Genomic DNA, 18585 nt, shown 5'->3' with positions numbered 1-18585 from the left:
CGTCCCTGGTTGGGTTTCCTTCCGTGACCCCCTGTACCTTCTCTTCCTGGCCGGTCCCATGAGGAGACCAGCTGGTTTCCACTGAAGACGTGCCTGCCTTCCTGGGCCACCATGGGGAAAAGCCTGATTAAGATTCACACGCGAGTCCGAGTTCAGCTCCGGCTGACTAATCACTGCCTCCGGCCCCTGAGCGTGCGCATCCTGAGGCTGGGGCCCCGGCTTCAGGGGAGGCTCCTGACCGCTGTGCCCCCCAGCCCACTGGGAGCCGACTCCAGGCAAGGCGATCAGCTGGAGCACCTCCAAGGTAAAAGAGACACCCTCTGTCTTGCTGTGCCGCCCACCTGAGCCATCCCAGAACAACAGGCTTGAGGCGAGTGATGATTTCTACTGAAACCTGAAGCTCTGTACAGGACTAACGTGGCATAGGAGTGATGATTTAAGATCACCTTACAGGTGGATCTGAGAGTGGGTGGCCATTCCCTTCTCCAGGGAGTGAACCTGGGTCTCCTGCATTGCAGGTGGAATCTTTACTGTCTGAGCCACCAGGGAAGCCTGCTGTTGGGGGAATAGAAGACTAATATTTACTGAATAATTTTGTCTGTCGGGCGCTCTCCTTAGGGGAAAAATGCATGCGTAGCCAGTATCTTGCTTACTGAGAGCACCAACAACTCACGGTGACGTGGCTTCTGCGGTCCCTCTGATTGTGCTTTCTCATGTCACAGCCTTTGCCTCTCACCTTCCCCAGCAAGCTCAGAGCTGAATTGTAGGCCAAGCTGAGATTGCAGTGAAGTGGCTTCTGGCAGCTAATCTGGTCATGTGCTGGAAAATCTGCCATCAGAGCTGTCCTTGTGAGGTGCAAGGGAGAGGAGGTTCCCGAGAACAGAGAGCCACAAGAGGATTTGGGAAAGGAGCTGAGCCAGCATCACGTGTAGTCAGGGCCTGAAAAGGCTTCTGTTCTATCAGGAACCCACTTCACACTCGGAGGCACGTGTTTCTCAGGCTACACGTGCAGTGGGGGCAGAAGAGGGGAACAGAGAGCAGAGGAACATCGAAGGCGCTGCAACAAGGGACAGGCTCTTAATTCTACCTTATTTCATGACGGTTTCTTGGGCAACTTAAATCTAAGGCAGGTGCAGGCTGTTCACTTAATTCATCCTGGCCCGCTGTTCCGCTCCCTGGAATCCAGCTGGATGGTCGTCAGCACCATGGAATAGAAAGATGCTAGGACGCTACCATCGCCTTTGCCAGTACCAACCAACCACATGACTCTGGGAAGTTTTATAACCTCTTGCCCTCTCTACTTCATGAAGAATGTTGAAAGATAAAAGTGCTTTGAAATGTTTAAAACATTATACAGATTTAAGAGTTTAGAGCATAGGGACAAAGGGAATACAGCCAGGACCCATGAAGCTTCTGAAAGCAGGAGCTGAGAGCTGTGGCGAGTACACTAACGGTGATGTGATGGGGAGCAGAGGCGGAGAACGGGGGGCTGCCATCTGCCCCACTCACCCCAGCCACTCGTTCATTCCTCTGGAGAACCTGTAACTGTGCATATGCTGAGAACAGCTGAAGCAGCCTGGGCAGGCAGGCGGCCTGGCTGCAACTGGCTACCCTACAAGGAAGCTAACGAAGATGAGACACACTGCTTCTGAAAGGTGACTGGCACCTTTTAAAAGAAGCTAACCCTGAGCCAGAAAACTCCCTAAGCAGCCCTGGTTAGGTCAGATCTTTACTACTTGGGAATCTGGTTCAGTCTGGGGCAGTCAAGGTCAATTTTAGAGCAATAGAAAGGGACAAGCTTCTCTTGATGTGGACCACAAAGGTAGGGAGAGCCACTCCGGCAGCACCAGTACGTCCAGGAGTGGGAAATGCAGACACTGAACCTGAAACAAGAAGCCTTTTTCTTGGGAGCTTGGTGACAGGGTGCTCAGCCAGTCTGAGTCCACATCCTCAGGCCTGGGTGGCGGCTGTTTGGTTGAGGGAAGTAACCAGTTTCTGTTTTTCCCTACCAGAGCTTAAGCTCTGGAAAATGAGAAATGTTCTGAGAAAGAGAATAATGAGCAGTTTTAGGGCCAGAAGACCCTTCCTCCAGACAAACGTAAGAGAATTTCCCACTGGTCCTCTTCTCAGAGACCAGTCTACACTCCAGGCTGACTCCCCTGGTTTCACCTGTTCTGGACCCGGCTCATTCGAAGGTGAAAAGAGAGGGCAAGCACTTAGGAAGAGCAGGTTGGGTTTTCACCCCACTCTAGGTCAGTACAGCTAAGAGTGGAGGCTGAAGAGACTGACAGCAACTGCAGAAGTCCAAAAGATGAACTCACGAGTTCAAGGAGCAGTGTGTTCAGGTGTCAGGAGGACACTCAGCTCCAGAATAGGTAACTGATGAGGCCCCATTGGGCAAAACAGTCTCCTCTTCATTCCTGCCTCTCAAGACCCTCAGCTCCCTGAACCAAAACCCCAGCTCTGGGTCAGAGATAGTTTGCAATTCTCTTTCAGGTTGGGCTGAGCCAGGACACCAAAGGCAGGAAAGGCAGAGTCTGTAACGACTATGGCCAAAACTATAAGCAAAGAGAGGAAAAAAACAAAACAGAAACTTACAGCCAGTGACACCCTGATTCCTGCTGCTTCTCTGGTCCTACTCTTGATGCATCAAAACAGAGAGCAGGGGCGACGGCGGCTGGTCCCGTGGGGCTGCAGAGGGGCTTCCAAAGACGTCAGTGACCAAACGGAACGGGGCTGCCTCCACCACACACAGCGCGCTGGTACACAAAGGCCTGCTCACTTCCCCTTTGTCTTTCTAGGCCTCGAGTCCCTGCGGGACAGCGCCCACTCCACCCCAGTACGTGCCTCCTCCCACGGGGACACGTTCCTGCCTCACGCGAGAAGCGGCCGGGCAGACAGCAACGAGCGAGTCGCCGTGATCGCGGACGAGGCTTACAGCCCTGCGGACAGCGTGCTGCCCACCCCTGTGGCCGAGCACAGCCTAGAGCTGATGCTGCTCTCCCGGCAGATCAACGGGGCGACCTGCAGCATCGAGGAGGAGAAGGAGTCTGAGGCCAGCACCCCGACTGCCGCCGAGCTGGAGGCCCTTGGGGGCGAGCTGAGGGCCCTGTGTCAGGGGCACGGCAGGCCGGAGGAGGAACAGGTGAATAAGTTTGTTTTAAGTGTCCTCCGTTTGCTCCTTGTGACCATGGGACTCCTCTTTGTTTTGCTCCTCCTCCTGATCATCCTTACTGAGTCTGACCTTGACATTGCCTTTTTCCGCGATATCCGCCAGACCCCTGAGTTTGAACAGTTCCACTATCAATACTTTTGTCCCCTCAGGCGATGGTTTGCCTGCAAAATCCGCTCAGTGGTGAGCCTGCTCATTGACACCTGAGAAGGCATGAATCCTCCCAATAACTAGCCAGGTGGACCAAGGAGCCCGGCTACCCGTTCCCAGCAATGGGGCCCATCGCGGAACCATCGGCACATGTTCCAAGTCCTCCTCTCATGACTCAGAAAGTCCACAGCCTAGGAGGGTCGTTTCCCAGAAGAAAGGGGCTAGGCACACGCCTTGTCTAAACTAACTGGGAAAACTCATTTCCTTCAGAGGTTCTCTCAAGAAAGGCTCAGCAACTCCGTTTCTCATCCTCCCAATTTGCAGGATAATTTTTGGTTCTGAATTTTGATTTTTCATAGATGTGTATTATTTTGAAGATATCAAAAATAATTTATTTTGTTATTACTGATTCTCACAGTAGTGTCACCCAGCAGACGAGACACTAGTTGAAGACTAGAGGGCTGTCGTCTTCTGTTTACCGCAGGAGCTTCCCTGCTGGGGGCCCAGCAGACTCATCACTGCAGCCTCAGCGGGGCAGGTCAGGGGCCTGGACAATGGGGACTGTCTAGGTTTTCTTCCCAGACAGAGCTTTTAAAAAAAAAAGTAAACATCCATGTAGAACGATTAAATGGAAAGTTGCTTCTTATGACGGTCTGAGTTGGATTTTCTTTTCCTTTTCTTTCTTTCAAATCTGAGCAGAGTGGGGATCTGAAACGACCACTGCTACAGCAGCTACAGCAGCAGGGGTGGGATAAGTCTGTCCCCTTAGACTAGATCCTAGGGAGCATCACCATGAGTTCTGTATAATGAACTTAGACTCCTGTGACTTTTTCTAAGGACCTCAAGACTTTTACAGTGCTCCAGAAGCAATAGGTGAATTCAGTGGCGCCAGGAGTAGACAGCACGGTCAGACGCTGGACTAAGTACGGTTAACAGAAACCAGAGCTGAGGTACCGGAGAGACTGTTGAGATCACACAGCAGTACTTATTTTGTACACCCCTCTCCCCCTAGAAAAGACTATTTCAATTTATATTTTAACAACAAAATATTATTTTCTTATCAATTCACCTTTTGTTTTTACTTTATGGAGTAAGAAAAAGAGAGCCTGATGAACTTAAAAGATGCAAGAAAGAAACTGATCCTGAGAATGAAAAGCTTCAGAAAATAGAATTCCAAGATCAACCAAACAGCCTTGGAAGGGACCAGGAAAAGAATCTCTTTAAATAAGAGTTCTAACAGATGCCTCCAAAAGAAGGTGAACGTGGCAGAGACCAACACTTAGCTGTAGAAACACTGCCCCCTAGGGTCATCCTCTTCACCAGGAAGACGAAAGCTGTAGGAAAACGCTGGCTGTCCTGGCTGAGAGCCGTTGGAAGCAGGCAGAAGTGTGAAGGGCGAGTGTGGGGTCCGCGGCCCAAGCTCTGCAACACTTACAGCCGCTCACACACAAGAACTTGTTTTCATCTCAGGGAGCGAGTTCCAAGTCATGTGGGGCTGGAGGACGTAGGTAGATGGTCCGTGGACAGATTGCTGGGGCACGCAGAACAGAGAGTCACGTGCAGGTCTGCTTTGCCCTAGTGTGTCCTCTGAGGTGGCAGAACCATATCCATGTACAGAATATAACAGCCATGGAATAAACAGAGTTCTTTTTTAAGGTGGGTATTACGAAATTTTAAACGCCCTTTTATCTAGACCAAGGGTCGGCAAACTTCTTCCGTAAAGTGCCAGGTAGTAAATATTTTTAAATTTTGGTTTTGAAGGCCATACTCTGTGGCAACTACTCTACTCTGCTGTCTGAGCACAAAAACAGCCACAGGTAATACATAAAGGAGCAAGGCTCTGTTCCAATAGAATTTTTATTTATAAAACAGATGGTGAGTTTGAATTTGGCCCACAGGCCAGAATTTGCCAACCCCGATCTAGACAACAGAACTGTTTCTTACCAGTGTGTGAGCAGGAGGGCCAGCTCTGCTGTGATTTCTGACAGGTAGAGATCCAGGATCATTTCCCAGTAGAGACACTGGGCTTGCTTGTTTAAAGGGTGCTCGAACAACCAACCAGCAAAGAGATGCCTGATGCCACGATGAGCAAGATCAAGTACTGTAATGCTAATATGCAGCCAGAATCGAAGCCTGGAAGAGGAGAGCCTGTCTGACCATTTCCATACCAGCAACAATTTGGGCAGAATTACAAACATCTGTTTTCCAAGTGACAAGACAAAAACTGAGGGAGATCCTAGTAAAGAGTAGGGATCACTCAGAACCAGATAGCCACTGCCACTTGTCATCTACACAGGAAAGGCTTTACTAGCAGAGGACTTGAGTGAAAAGTAGACTCAAAGACGACAAGGCTGTCAGGAGACACGGGGCTGGTTTTACCCTGGATATCTACTGTCTTATGCAACATAGCAGATTACCTTTTAGTGTAGTGTTCCTACCTCAGTCTGTAGAATATGGTGTTTCTATGCAGTGAGTGATAGACTCAACTCTGACCTTTCATATTCACATTAACGGAAGATGCAGTATTCCATATCTTGGTATGTTACTTGTATCTAGAGTTCCAACGGTACAATAGTCCACACCACTTCCAACAGAGGGATTTGCTTTCTGAACAGAAACTTGTGGATTATATTTCTCCAGAGCTTATCCCACCTACAAAATACAGATAGAAAAGTCTCCTTCAATTTGCTTTTCACATAATGCTTGAACAACAAACCTCCTCTGTTGGTGACTAGTCTTTTTTGCTATCTCCCCCATCATCAAAAGTTGTTCACGTTTTTTAACCTAGCTTTACTGTGTTCCACTACGTCTATTTTTTCTCAAAATTAGTTTGATCTCATTGTAGAAAAAGCAATGGTTTCCATAGCTTCATCTATCAGAGGAAATAAAACTTACTGAAGAATAGTGTACTGCATCTTTAAGCAGTAGAAGGTAAACTACCTGCAAATGTGAATTTCTTAGTTTCATTAAAATATATATATAGTTGTTAACCTTTCGTGTGCCAAAAATTCTAAGTTACATTTTCCTTCAAAGCAATGTACCTTTTTCTACATATGCAGTATGTAGTTAGCATAAAATCACTGGTGCCATGAAAATTATTTTTAAACTTAAATAAATATTTAAATATCATAGAAGAGAGTGGACTCTTTTTTTTCTTTTTAACTGACAGCCTGTCTCACTTTCTCCTCCTTAAAGTTAACAGCCCATAGATAAGAGGACACCAGTGGGGTTTACATAGCTGACTGCTGTCTGTGACTGAAGTTATTTAAAAGAATCACTTTGCTTAGAGTCATCTATTATCTTTATTCCTGCCCCCCCCCCAGATAAATACTATTAAGAACTTAGGGACATATGTATACCCATGGCTGATTCATGCTGAGGTTTGATAGAAAACAACAAAATTCTGTACCAGCAATTATCCTTCAATTAAAAAATATTTTTTTAAAAAAAAGAACTTAGAAACTGTAAGTGTGGAATGATTTTAAATATGAATTGGACCTCGTTTTTCTGATGAGGAAAAAACAAATTATTTCCCCAAGGTTACATAGTCTTAGAGCCCAGAGGAGAACCTAGACGGTCCAACTTCTGAACTGGTATTAAGCCTAGAGTAAGAAAAAGAACAGAAAACACCTCCTATAGAGGGAACAGGATGACCTCCCCACCACAATGACAAACCTCATACTCACAAGTACTTTCAGCATCCATTCCTTTAATGCTATCTCATCTCATTCTGTAACCACTCTATGACTACAGGCTGGTAATGGTCTTCTAAACTCCATGAGCATAAAAGGTGAAACTAAGGTCCACTGTGCTACTTATTACCCAATCTTGTTTTCAATTCTACCTGTCCTCCAACCCTCCATTCTGCCACTAGATCATCTTCCGAAAGCAGTTACCTCATTTTGAGAGCTTCCTATTAGCTTTAAAATGATATCCAGTGTCCTGTCCCCAGTGAAGTTTTTTTTTTTCTAACCGACAAAAATCTCTGCTTAAAGTGAGCTGAAGAGGAAAAGGCATGAGAACCACTGGATGAGAGTGGGTTCCCATGACGCTACAGAGTCACAGCTGCCGCCCTTGGATAACTGATGAGGACTCACCTGTGTGCACATCCTTTCAGGGCCCGTGTCCGTTGGGGTTCCTCAGCCACCACCACGCTGCTGCACCTGAACACATTTGCTTTCAGCTCCTGAACAGGATTCCTCTATACACCCCTACCACCTGCTGGTGGAGTGGAGTAAGACACCCCAAAGATACTTACAAAACATTTCCTCACATAGATTCTATTTTAGGAAAACATATATTAAGATGTTTTATTTCTCACTCTGGGTAACTGTACTAAATGTTACCTTCCTCACAAAATTCCACCTTTTCATTTGAAAAGTCAAACACAGCCAAATGAACCAGAATTATGGGTCTATGCTGTCTTAGATTGGCCATCAGTGAAGTGAAAGTCGCTCAGTTGTGTCCGACTCTTTGCAACCCCGTGGACTATACAGTCCATAGAATTAATTCTCTAGGCCAGAATACTGGAGTGGGTAGCCTTTCCCCTCTCCAGGGGATCTTCCCAACCCAGGGATCAAACCCAGGTCTCCTGCATTGCAGGTGGATTCTTTACCAGCTGAGCCACATGGGAAGCCCAACTCTGTATTAAAAAGGAAAAACAAAACAAATCAGAAGGGACAGCCTAACAAATGAGATGCCTAAGTTTCTGGAATCTGAAGACAGAGGGCATCTATTTTTTCCTTCACGTTTGATACAGAAGGCACTTCTCTGCCCTCCTCCTCGTCCCCTGGATGAGGAAATATTTAAATCTTTGAACCACAGCCCTAAAGCTCTCTGCTTTCCTGGAGAAGTGCCTTTGCAAAATCCCTGTGGAAAGGTAACTCAAAAGCCAGAATACTAAAACAGGTCTTAAGCAATTAAGAGTCTATCAGTCCTTAGTCACTTGCAGTTTCTCTTAGTCTGACCAAGTCTCCATTCACCCCAAACGAGATCATCTCCTTCCTCCTTAATGTCACATTAAAAAAAAAAAGGCATCGCAAAGAAAATAACACCAGTAGAATTCAGGGCTTACATGGTTATGAGATATAAAGGCCAACACACACAAAAGGTTTATCCGGGAAGGAGAGAGAGCAAACATAACATACACAGAATGACAGAAGCCACATGGCTTTAAGCAAGTCTCTGGGAAAAGTGCCTTTCACAACAGAATACAGTTTAAGGATGTCGTAAGGGAACAATTGTCCTTTATGTGCTTTCTAGATTTAAACAGCTGTTTCATTGTAGAGCTTACCATGAAGAAACAAGCCCCCTACTCACTCTCCTTCCTGCACTGCCTCAAGAAGACAGAACTCTTGAATGGATATAAATAGCACAGCTTATGAAGCTTCAATGGCAAGAGACCACAAAAGTGAGAGCCATCAAGAATTTTTTAACATTTATAGCAGAAGCCAGGTAATTACCACGAAGTATTCAAGGCTTAAATGACAGTACTAATTTGATTAAGAGTAGTTTTCAACATGTTAAGAAAAAGAACAATTCCCACAGAACCAGCCACAACTAGAACCTATAAAATTAAGTGATGTGGAAAAGGGAAAGGGAGCCTAAAGTCTTTATTTAACTATTTCCAGAACAGTTTATAACATACCTCAACCTCACACAGGGCTCCCCAGGTGGCACCAATGCAGGAGACATAAGAGGTGCGAGTTCTAGTTCGATCCCTGGGTCAGGAAGATCCCTTGGAGGAGAAAATGGCAACCCACTCCAGTATTCTTGCTGAGAGAATCCCATGGACAGAGGAGCCTGGCAGGCTACAGTCCATGGGGTCACAAAGAGTCTGACAGAATTGAGCATTTAAGCACATGCACCTATGCAACTTCACACAGCCTTACTTTGTGTTTCATAAATGAATATTTCCACCTTGCTTATCAATTCCTGTATTCCAGCACCAAGAAAACAGAGAAACCCTATTCCTTATAAATACCCACAACCTTTTAATAAGCTTCAAAACTTGTTTAGTCTTTAATTACAGAGAAGGAAATTATTTAAGCAAAACGTTGGAGGAACTTCCCTGGTGGTCCAGTGGTTAAGACACTGCTCTCAATGCAGGGGTCCAGGTTCAATCCCTGGCCAGGGAACTGGATCCCACATACTGCAGCTAAAGATCCTGTGTATTGCAACAAAGACTGAGGATCCTGCATGCCACAACTAAGACATGGCCTGGCCACATGCATAAATAAATATTAAAAAGAAAAAAATGTTATTCAAGGAAATTACACACATCACTTTATTTCTGTGACATACAATTCTGAAAAAATCGTATTTCCTCTTAGAAATCAGGCATATTGCTGAAACTATTTAGAACAGTCTTTCAGTAGTCGTTTGGCAATGAAGAACAACAGAAAAAGTTGCATCAATAATAACACACAGTACTCTGTCGCTGATTTAGTAGGGTCCAACAGACACATTCAAGTTGCCACAGCTTCTGAAAACAAGTATTTTTAATGAATACACGCCAGAAATGGTATTCCATAACACTTTCCCAGGCTACTAAATCTCCTCTGGAGAGTTTAAAAGACAAGGACACATAAAGCTGGCCAGGACCTTCTAGGGTAGGAGCTCTTACTTCTTTAACCATGACCCACAGTACCACAGTAATAAATACATTTTACATCATAAAATACATGTGCATGTACACCTACAGCTATGTATGCATATGGAACTAAGTTTCACAAAAGAATATTTGTTCTAATTATGTTTGCTATTCTCTACTATTCATCTCCTTTTCATTTTTTTAGACACTGGTCATGGTCACTTAACTCACATCAATAGCTACAACCCAGTCTGGGAAACATTGGTCTGACGGTAATCTCATGCTGGGTGACAGGGGTTAGTATATTCCCACCCTGTGCCTACAAGCCCTGGGACTTCCTGGCTGTGTCTCAGGAGCCACGGAGAGGAGTAAGGAGAAGGTCAACACAGGGACCCAGGCCCTGCCCAAGTGAACCACAGCTTCTCAGCAATTATCTTGGGATTTCATGTAAGATTTAATTTAGAGGCAAGGGGGAAAAAGTGCTCAGTTTAAAAAATTAAGTTTCAAAATCACTCAGATGAGATAACCTTTCAGGATCCCTTCCAGTGTATATAAGTCTAGAAATAAATATGTATTTCAAACTGTAAAATAAACCACAAATCTATATATGACTATAGAATCAAGGAGACAAAAACAACCAAAACACTGATCACTCAAAGCTTTGTAATTTATAATGCTAGAATTTCTCAACATTCGGCCTGGTTAAAAGTGCTGAAAGCATCACAGTCTCCCCCCAATGCCCTCCACATCCTACAGAAACACCTTCAAGGCCTCTGTCTTCCTAAGAGTACATTCTGCTCATAATTCTTATTTACAAAGCAAGTTTATATTCGCTAAATAGTACATATTACCAAGCAAACAGAATAAGCCACACGAATTACTAGGCTCCTTAGACAGATTAATTTGAACAAATTGGTGTTTCCAAACCCAAAACTCCACAACTTTCTTAATTCATAAAAACATGTACCCTCCCACTGGAATTACCTCCAGCCAAAATATACCGAGTTGGGTGCATAGCATTGATGGAACACACAGAGGCAAGGCATTCTCCACCCAGGAAAGAGTGCACCCACTTTCCTGTCTCGTGGAAGACCTCCACCCGCCGCGGCTGGGCCATGCTGCCAACGACGATACAGTCTTCCTGCTTAGGGTCCCACACGGCCTGGAACCTGGTCAGCCATCGCCCGGTGATGGTGTTGTGCCTAATGAAAAAACAATTTTTTTGAAAGACAGTGTTAAGTAACTCAGAATAGCATGGGCAGAGGGTAAAGATGGCACTGCTCCTAAATGCTGGTTTTCGCTGCCAAGTTTCAAGTTACTGAGTCATCAACGACCTAATCTTATCCTTCCTACAAGACTGAAACCTGGGAGAGAGATGATGTCTGCATTTTTGAATCTCCAGTGCTGAGTGCAGTGGTTTGTGCTCAGTGGATGGTCACTGAACACACTGAAATGGCAACATTTTTGTTCAGCTTCCTCAGTGCACGCCCCTCCTTTTTAACACATGCAAATACAAGACCTAGAATAAAGGAATATACAATCTAAGTTATTGCTATTTAACAGAATCTATTTCCCATATTTGTATTCCCCTAATAACCAAACCCTGCAATCGTTTATATAGTCTATACAACCTTAAGGTAAAAAGTACTTTGGAGGCTCAAAGAAAAAAATCACAAGGGAAATTACAAGATATCTGTACACAAATAAAAATACAACTACCAAAATCTATGGGATGCTATGAAAGCAATACTAAGAGGGAAATTTTTAACAGTAAACATCAAAAAAGAAGAAAGATATCAAAATCAACAATCTAACTACATCTCAAGGAACTAGAGAAAGAAGAATAATCAAAACCAAAACTCAACAGAAGGAAGGAAATAATAAAGATTAAAGATAAAAGAATTAGAGAATACAAAAACAATAGAAAAAATAAACTGAGTTGGTTTTTTTAAGAGAACAAAACTGGCAAGCTAGATTAAGAAAATAGAAAGTGCAAATAACTAAAATAAGAAATGAAAGTGGGACATTACAACTTATGTTACAGAGAGAAAAAGGGTTATAATACTATGAACAATCATACACCAATAAACTGGACAATCCAGAAGAAATGAATACATTCCCAAACACATAAAATTTACCAAGACTGAATCATAAAGAAACAGAAAATCTAACTAGAACTGTAACTAGTAAGGGGATTAAAATAATAACCAAAAACTTCCCATCAAAGAAAGCCCCTGACCAGATGGCTTCACTAAAGATTTCTACGTAACACTGAAGTAAGAATTAACACCAAATGCTCCTCAAACTCTTCCAAAAAACTGAAGAGGAAGGAACACATCCTAACTTATTCTATGAGGCAAACACTTCTAATACCAAAGCCAGACAAAGACCCTACTGGGAGAAAAAAAAAACAAAAAGCCCTACAGACAAATATTCCTGATGAATACTGGTGTAAAATTCTCAACAAAATACCAGCAAAAAAATTCAAACAGCACATTAAAAGGGTTATATACCATAACTAAGTTGAATTTATACCTGGAATGCAAGGAAGGTTCAAAACACAAAACCTAACTAATTGACATACCACATAAACAGAACGAAGGACAAAAATCATAAGATCCTCTCAACTGGTACTGAAAAACCATCTGACAAAATTCAATACCCTTTCAAGATAAACACTCAACAAACCAGGAACAGACAGAAACTATCTCAATATAATAAAATAAGGGTCATATATTAAAGGCCCACAGCTAACGTTATACTCAATGATGAAAGACTGAAAGCTTTTCCTGTAAGATCTGGTAAAAAGCAATGATGCCTTTCTTGCCATCTAGTCAACATATTTAACACTGGAAATTTGGTAGAAGTTAGAAAACTGGGTAGGAACTACACACACACACACACACACACACACACAGTTAAAACTAAATCTCAGCAAATTTGCAGGATATAATCAACACACAAAAATCAGTTGCATTTCTACATACTAACAATGACCAATCCAGAAAGGAAAATAAGAAAACAACTCCAGGACTCCCCTGGTGGTCCAGTGGTCAAGAATCCACCTGCCAGTGCAGGGCACAGGGGCTCGATCCCTGGTCTGGGAAGATTACACACGCCATGGGGCAACAAAGAACGTGCACCACGGCCACGGAGCTTGTGCTCTGGAACCCGTGCTCCTCAACGAGAGAAGCTACCACAAGAAGAAGCCCATGTGCCACAGTGAAGGGTAGCTCCTGCTTACCACAACTGGAGAAAGTCTGCACACGGCAACAAAAACCCAGCATAGTCAAAAGTAAATAAATATATTTCTTTAAATCCCATTTATAATAATATCAACAAGAATAAAATATTTTGGAATAAATTTAACCAAAGATATGAAAGATTTGTACACTGAAAACTACAAAGCATTACTAAAACAAATAAAAGACACAAATAAGACACAAACAAATAAAGACACAAATAAATTATTTGTGGATTGGAAGACTCAATATTGTTAAAATGTCTGTACTACCCAAAGTGATCTATAGAATTCAACCAATGCAATCAATCCCAAGGGCATGTTTTACAGAAATAGAAAAAAAATCCTAAAATTAATATGAAAGCTCAAGAGATTACAAACAGCCAAAATAATCTTTAAAGAGAAGAACAAAGTTGGGGGCCTCATATATCCTGATTTCAAAATATACTAGACAAAGCGACAGAAACCATGACAGCATGGTACTGGTATAAAGACAGATGCTACGGACCAGTGGGACAGAATAGAGCCTATAAGGAAACTCTCACGTTCCTGGTCAAATGATACTTAACAAGGGTGCCAAGACCACAAAATGGGGAAAGGAGAGTCCCTCTGCTGGCAAAACTAGATATCCACATGCAAAAGAATAATATTGGACAGTAACCCTGATGGCTCAGTGGTGAAGAATCTGCCTGCAATGTAGGAGATGGGGGTTTGATCCCTGGGTCGGGAAGATCCCCTGGAGGAGAAAATGGCAACCCACTCCAGTATTCTTGCCTGGAAAATCCCATGGACAGAGAAGCCTGGCGGGCTACAGTCCATGAGGTTGCAAGAGTCACAGATGATGCAGTGACTAAACCAGCATAACCTTATGCTGCTGCTGCTGCTAAGTCACTTTAATCGTGTCCAACTCTGTGCGACCCCATAGACAACAGCCCACCAGGCTCCCCCGTCCCTGGGATTCTCCAGGCAAGAACACTGGAGTGGGCTGCCATTTCCTTCTCCAATGCATGAAAGTGAAAAGTGAAAGTGAAGTCACTCAGTCGTGTCCAACTCCTAGTGACCTCATGGACTGCAGCCTACCAGGCTCCTCCGTCCATAGGATTTTCCAGGCAAGAGTACTGGAGTGGGGTGCCATTGCCTTCTCCAAGCATAACCTTATACTATATACTAAAATCAACTCAAAGTTGATTAAAGACCTATACCTAAGACTTGGAAGTCTTAATAAAACATAGAAGGGGAAAGTTTCAGTACACTGGATTTAGCAATGATTTTTTGGATATGACACCAAAAGTACAGGCAACCAAAGCAAAAATAGACAAATCTACATCATACTTATAAACTGTGCAAAGGAAACAATCAACAGACTGAAAAGGCAACCCACAAAATGGTAGAAAGCATGTGAAAATCATATATTTGATAAGGGACCAGTATGCAGAATATGTAAGGAATTCCTGTAACTCAACAACAAAGATGATGTAATTCAAAAATAAGCAAAAGACCTAAATAGACAATTCTCCAAAGAAGATAGACAAATGGTCAATAAGCATATGAAAAGATGTTTATCATCACTAATCATTAGAGAAATGCAAATCAGAATCACAATGATATATTACCTCACAATCATCAGCATAAGTATTGATACATATAAAGAGAAATTAGAACTCTAGTGCACTCCTGGAATGTAAAATGGTTTGGCAGCTATGGGAAAACAGTATAGAGGTTCATCAAAAAATTGAAAATAGAATTATCAGATGATCCATTAAAATCTCCTTTCTGGGTATTATCCAAAAGAATTCAAAATAGGATCTTGAAGAGATACCTTTACACCCATTTGTTCACTGTAGCCTTTTTCACAATAGTCAAGAGGTAGAAACAACCCAAATGTCAATCAAGAGGTGAATGGATAAAGAAAATATGGCATATACATGCAATGGAATTATTACGCAGCCTTTAAAAAGGGAGAAGATCCTGTTACATGCCAGAACATGGATGAACATCGAGGACATTATGCTAAGTGAAATAAACCCATTACAAAAAAACAAATACCATATGATTTCACTCATATGAAATACCTAAAGTAGTAAAAATCATAGAAATGCAAACTAGACAGATGGCTGCCACAATCTGGAAAAGAGGGAGAGAGGAATTAATGTCTCATGGGCCAGGTTCAGTTTTGCAAGATAGAAAATTCTAGAACTCAGTTGCACAACGTGATCACACCTAATGCTACTGAACTGTATACATATAAATAGTTAAGGTGGCTGACTTACTGTTAGGTGTTTATAAGCACAACTAAAAATAAGGTAAAAAACCATTTAGATATATGTGGGGCTCTTCACTGCTCTCCAAAACAAAAAACAAAGCACTGCCCTTTTATTCTCTGCATTGCAACACCACCAACAGCCCTTTCTTATTAAAGAAGGATGAACAATGGAGAGCCTCATTTCCCACTGCCATTCAATGACCGTATCTCTACTGACCCCAGAATCATCACCCTAGATAATTTTTTAAAAATACACACTAGAAGTCAATAAACTATAGTTAATAAAGTCTGAAAAAGGAAACGAAGAGGGGAAATTCTGTGAAAAAGAAAATAAGCATATTAAATATAGTCTCTCCAGTGTTCTTGCCTGGAGAATCCCAGGGACAGAGGAGCCTAGTGGGCTGCCGTCTCTGGGGTCGGACAGAGTCGGACACGACTGAAGCGACTCAGCAGCAGCAGCAGCTACAGATTATAAAACTCATGAAGCAACAGTTAACATATATTGCATACCCTGTCCCCAACTTTATAAATGCTGATAAAGAAGTATGTGTAGGAAGCAGACATTGAGTAAAGTTTGATGTAAAATACATATATTAAAAGTAGCAGATGCAAAAGGAGGATAACCAAACAAAGAAATAGGAAGATGGGGAAGCTAAGCCCAGAACAAACAGGCACAAATAAAGAGTGCTTCAGTTAGCCTCACGAGCAGGTCAGTCTCAATATGGTAACATGACTAATTCAGTTTTTGAATAAAGTCATTCACCTTAACCAAAAATAACCACTCAGAGGCGGAGAACAGCTACAGATTAAAAGAGACAGAACCTCTTTGTAGACACAGGCAACCTGGAAGCAAGAACTCTTCCGGATGGGATAGGAACAAGTAACCAGGAACACTGTAATATAAAATCAGACCTATACATCTCTTCGATAATCAGATGTCTAATGTATGCAGTCCAACAAAGAGCTCATAGTAATCCAGGGTCCACATTATTTGGCATATGGGCACTGACCTGATGGTAGTAAGAAGAGGAATCTTCGAGGATATACAGCTGCTGTCAAAGATTCTGCAAAATAAACAGCAAGAATAAAGAAGCACACTCTTTTTATTATTTCTTGAGATTTTTCTGAAATATCATCAGGGTATTTAACAAGCTTTTCATTGGTTTATAATAATGAAATGGTTGTTGTTTTAAAATATATAGGATCAGGTTCTAACAAACCTCAGCTAGCTAATATATTTATAAATGTTACAAAGAATATCGTAAAATTCAGTTCTTAGAGTTTAGTATGGAAACTAAACACTATTATTCCAAACTTAAGTGTACATTCTACAGTGATAATCCAGACTCTATAATCAGATCCACAGTAATATAGGTCACACATAACGGATGTTGTCTGAAAATGCACAAATAACCTAAAAGTGCAGGCATGTATCACGAGCAATTTGCCTATGAGACTCATCGACTGAAGGCGTCCTACCATCACTTCCAGGCTCTGGCAAGACTGACTGGCCAGCAACTAAGGGGAGGAACTCTGTGGGGCAACTGCAGGAGCTCAGAAGCCTCCACTAGGCACCCTGGCAGAAAGTAGCCATGTCATCACCACCTCACCCTTCTCCTTGTGCCTAGCTATCCCACTGCCATTTCTTGGCACTAGAACTCTAATGAGATTACCAGAAAGCCAAATCACAAGAGTAAAGTCTGCAGTGCAAATGAACAGGAATGGGACAAGTTAAGTGGTCCTTAAGACAAAGAAAACTGCATGGGTGGAAAGGGGACACTGGGCTGTCATTGCCCAGTGATGAAATTTCTTAATGTACTACCTGGTAATGCTCACAGACTTTACTAGGAAATAACAGGGCACCTGTCACACACTATAAACCATGTTCTTCCCAATATATGGGTCTAAACAGAAATTAGGTGATTTTCTAGAGCCCAGCCCACAGTATACATTCAACAGATACTTGTTGAGTGAATAATGAACACATTCCAAAATCACTTAAGGTAAAAGTCTCATAAATTGAGAACTGCTTGCAATGTTAAGCAAAATTGTGGATTTTAGAAGAGAACAAAATTATTTCCTTCATTGTTGCGTTAACATTCTCCACATTTTTAAAAATTGGCATTATTTTCTATTTTTGTTCAACTGGCTTATATTACATTTTAAAATCTATTTTTAGGTAGTAGCTATAGAACGGTACCAAAGCTAAAATCATAAAATTTTATCCAGTAGTTTGTACAGAGACCCAGTTTTTGCTATCTTTTCTGCCTGCCCATGGCTAAGGGCTCTGCAACTTCAATTCAGCACTTGATTTGTGGGAGGGATCCCACTATCCCCAAAGTAAGAGCTTCTTCCTATGCTAAAATTATCTTCTGTCCAAGATATCACACAGAAGGGCTTCCCTGGTAGCTCAGTTGGTAAAGAATCCACCTGCAATCCAGAAGACCACAGTTTGATCCTTGGTCGGGAAGATCTACTGGAGAAGGGATAGGTCACCCATTCCAGTGTTCTTAGGCTTCCCTGGTGGCTCAGATGGTAAAGAATCCTCCTGCAACGCGGAGGGTTCAATCCCTGGGTTGGGAAGATCTCCTGAACGGCTACCCACTCCAGTATTGTGGCCTGGAGAATTCCACAGACAGAGGAGCCTGACAGGTTACAATCCATGGGGTCACAGAGCTGGACACGACTGAGTGACTTTCACACAAGATATCACAAGCCTGATTTCATCAGATTTCAGTGCTAAAAGGAAAGCCTGACATCATTCCCCAGGGTAGCTACAGACCTTCTTGCCAATCTCAAGGAAATTTACAGATTCCAAAACTGCTGAAATGCTATTAAGTACAAATAGTTGATCTTTGGGAACCTAGACATGGCTACAAAACAGTTAACGCTAGTGATTTAATAAGGAGTAATAGTAAAGAAAGCTACTGGTTAACACAGTAATTACAGACTCTTAACAACGTATTCTGTCTTCCCAATTTACCTCAGCTTACAATCAGCACATGTGGTTACTACTCTGTTACCAGTAAGAGGTGAAAAATAGGCTGAAGCAATGCTCTTTGTGTGTTCAGTTAAAGAAATCAAAGGCTGGTTTCTACTGAGATTCAGGCATCTTGCATCATAAACATGAATGTCCCTGTAACAGGAGGAATAATTCTCAGTGTTAT

At 42.6% G+C, this 18585-nt stretch overlaps 2 protein-coding genes and 1 non-coding gene across 10 annotated transcripts in view; 2 read left to right on the top strand and 1 right to left on the bottom strand.

Moving 5' to 3' along the window:
- FRMD5 (FERM domain containing 5) overlaps positions 1–6451 on the top strand; it is a 324278-nt gene extending 317827 nt beyond the window's left edge. For 3 of the 5 annotated variants that reach the window (XM_027521098.1, XM_027521097.1, XM_027521100.1), the window contains one exon: positions 2802–6451. In XM_027521098.1, the coding sequence (XP_027376899.1) occupies positions 2802–3379 (578 nt within the window). In that variant the 3' untranslated portion in view covers positions 3380–6451. The remainder of the gene's footprint in view (positions 1–2801) is intronic. The other 2 variants (XM_027521101.1, XM_027521102.1) reach the window with 1 other exon arrangement.
- Positions 6452–9389: 2938 nt separating this feature from the next.
- Positions 9390–9459, top strand: TRNASTOP-UCA. Its single transcript has one exon. It is a non-coding gene; the product is annotated as a tRNA-Sec (tRNA).
- A 125-nt stretch (positions 9460–9584) lies between these two features.
- Positions 9585–18585, bottom strand: part of WDR76 (WD repeat domain 76) — a 54473-nt gene continuing 45472 nt past the window's right edge. For 3 of the 4 annotated variants that reach the window (XM_027521429.1, XM_027521431.1, XM_027521430.1), the window contains 3 exons: positions 18402–18554; positions 16429–16482; positions 9585–11116 (listed from right to left, as the gene is read on the bottom strand). In XM_027521429.1, coding sequence (XP_027377230.1) covers positions 10861–11116; positions 16429–16482; positions 18402–18554 — 463 coding nt within the window. In that variant the 3' untranslated portion in view covers positions 9585–10860. The remainder of the gene's footprint in view (positions 11117–16428; positions 16483–18401; positions 18555–18585) is intronic. The other variant, XM_027521432.1, reaches the window with a different exon arrangement.

The sequence above is a fragment of the Bos indicus x Bos taurus genome, chromosome 21 (assembly GCF_003369695.1).
Source record: "Bos indicus x Bos taurus breed Angus x Brahman F1 hybrid chromosome 21, Bos_hybrid_MaternalHap_v2.0, whole genome shotgun sequence".
NCBI lineage: Eukaryota > Metazoa > Chordata > Mammalia > Artiodactyla > Bovidae > Bos > Bos indicus x Bos taurus.
The sequence above is the reverse complement of the archived record's forward strand: the minus strand, read 5'-3'. Positions and strand labels throughout refer to the sequence as shown.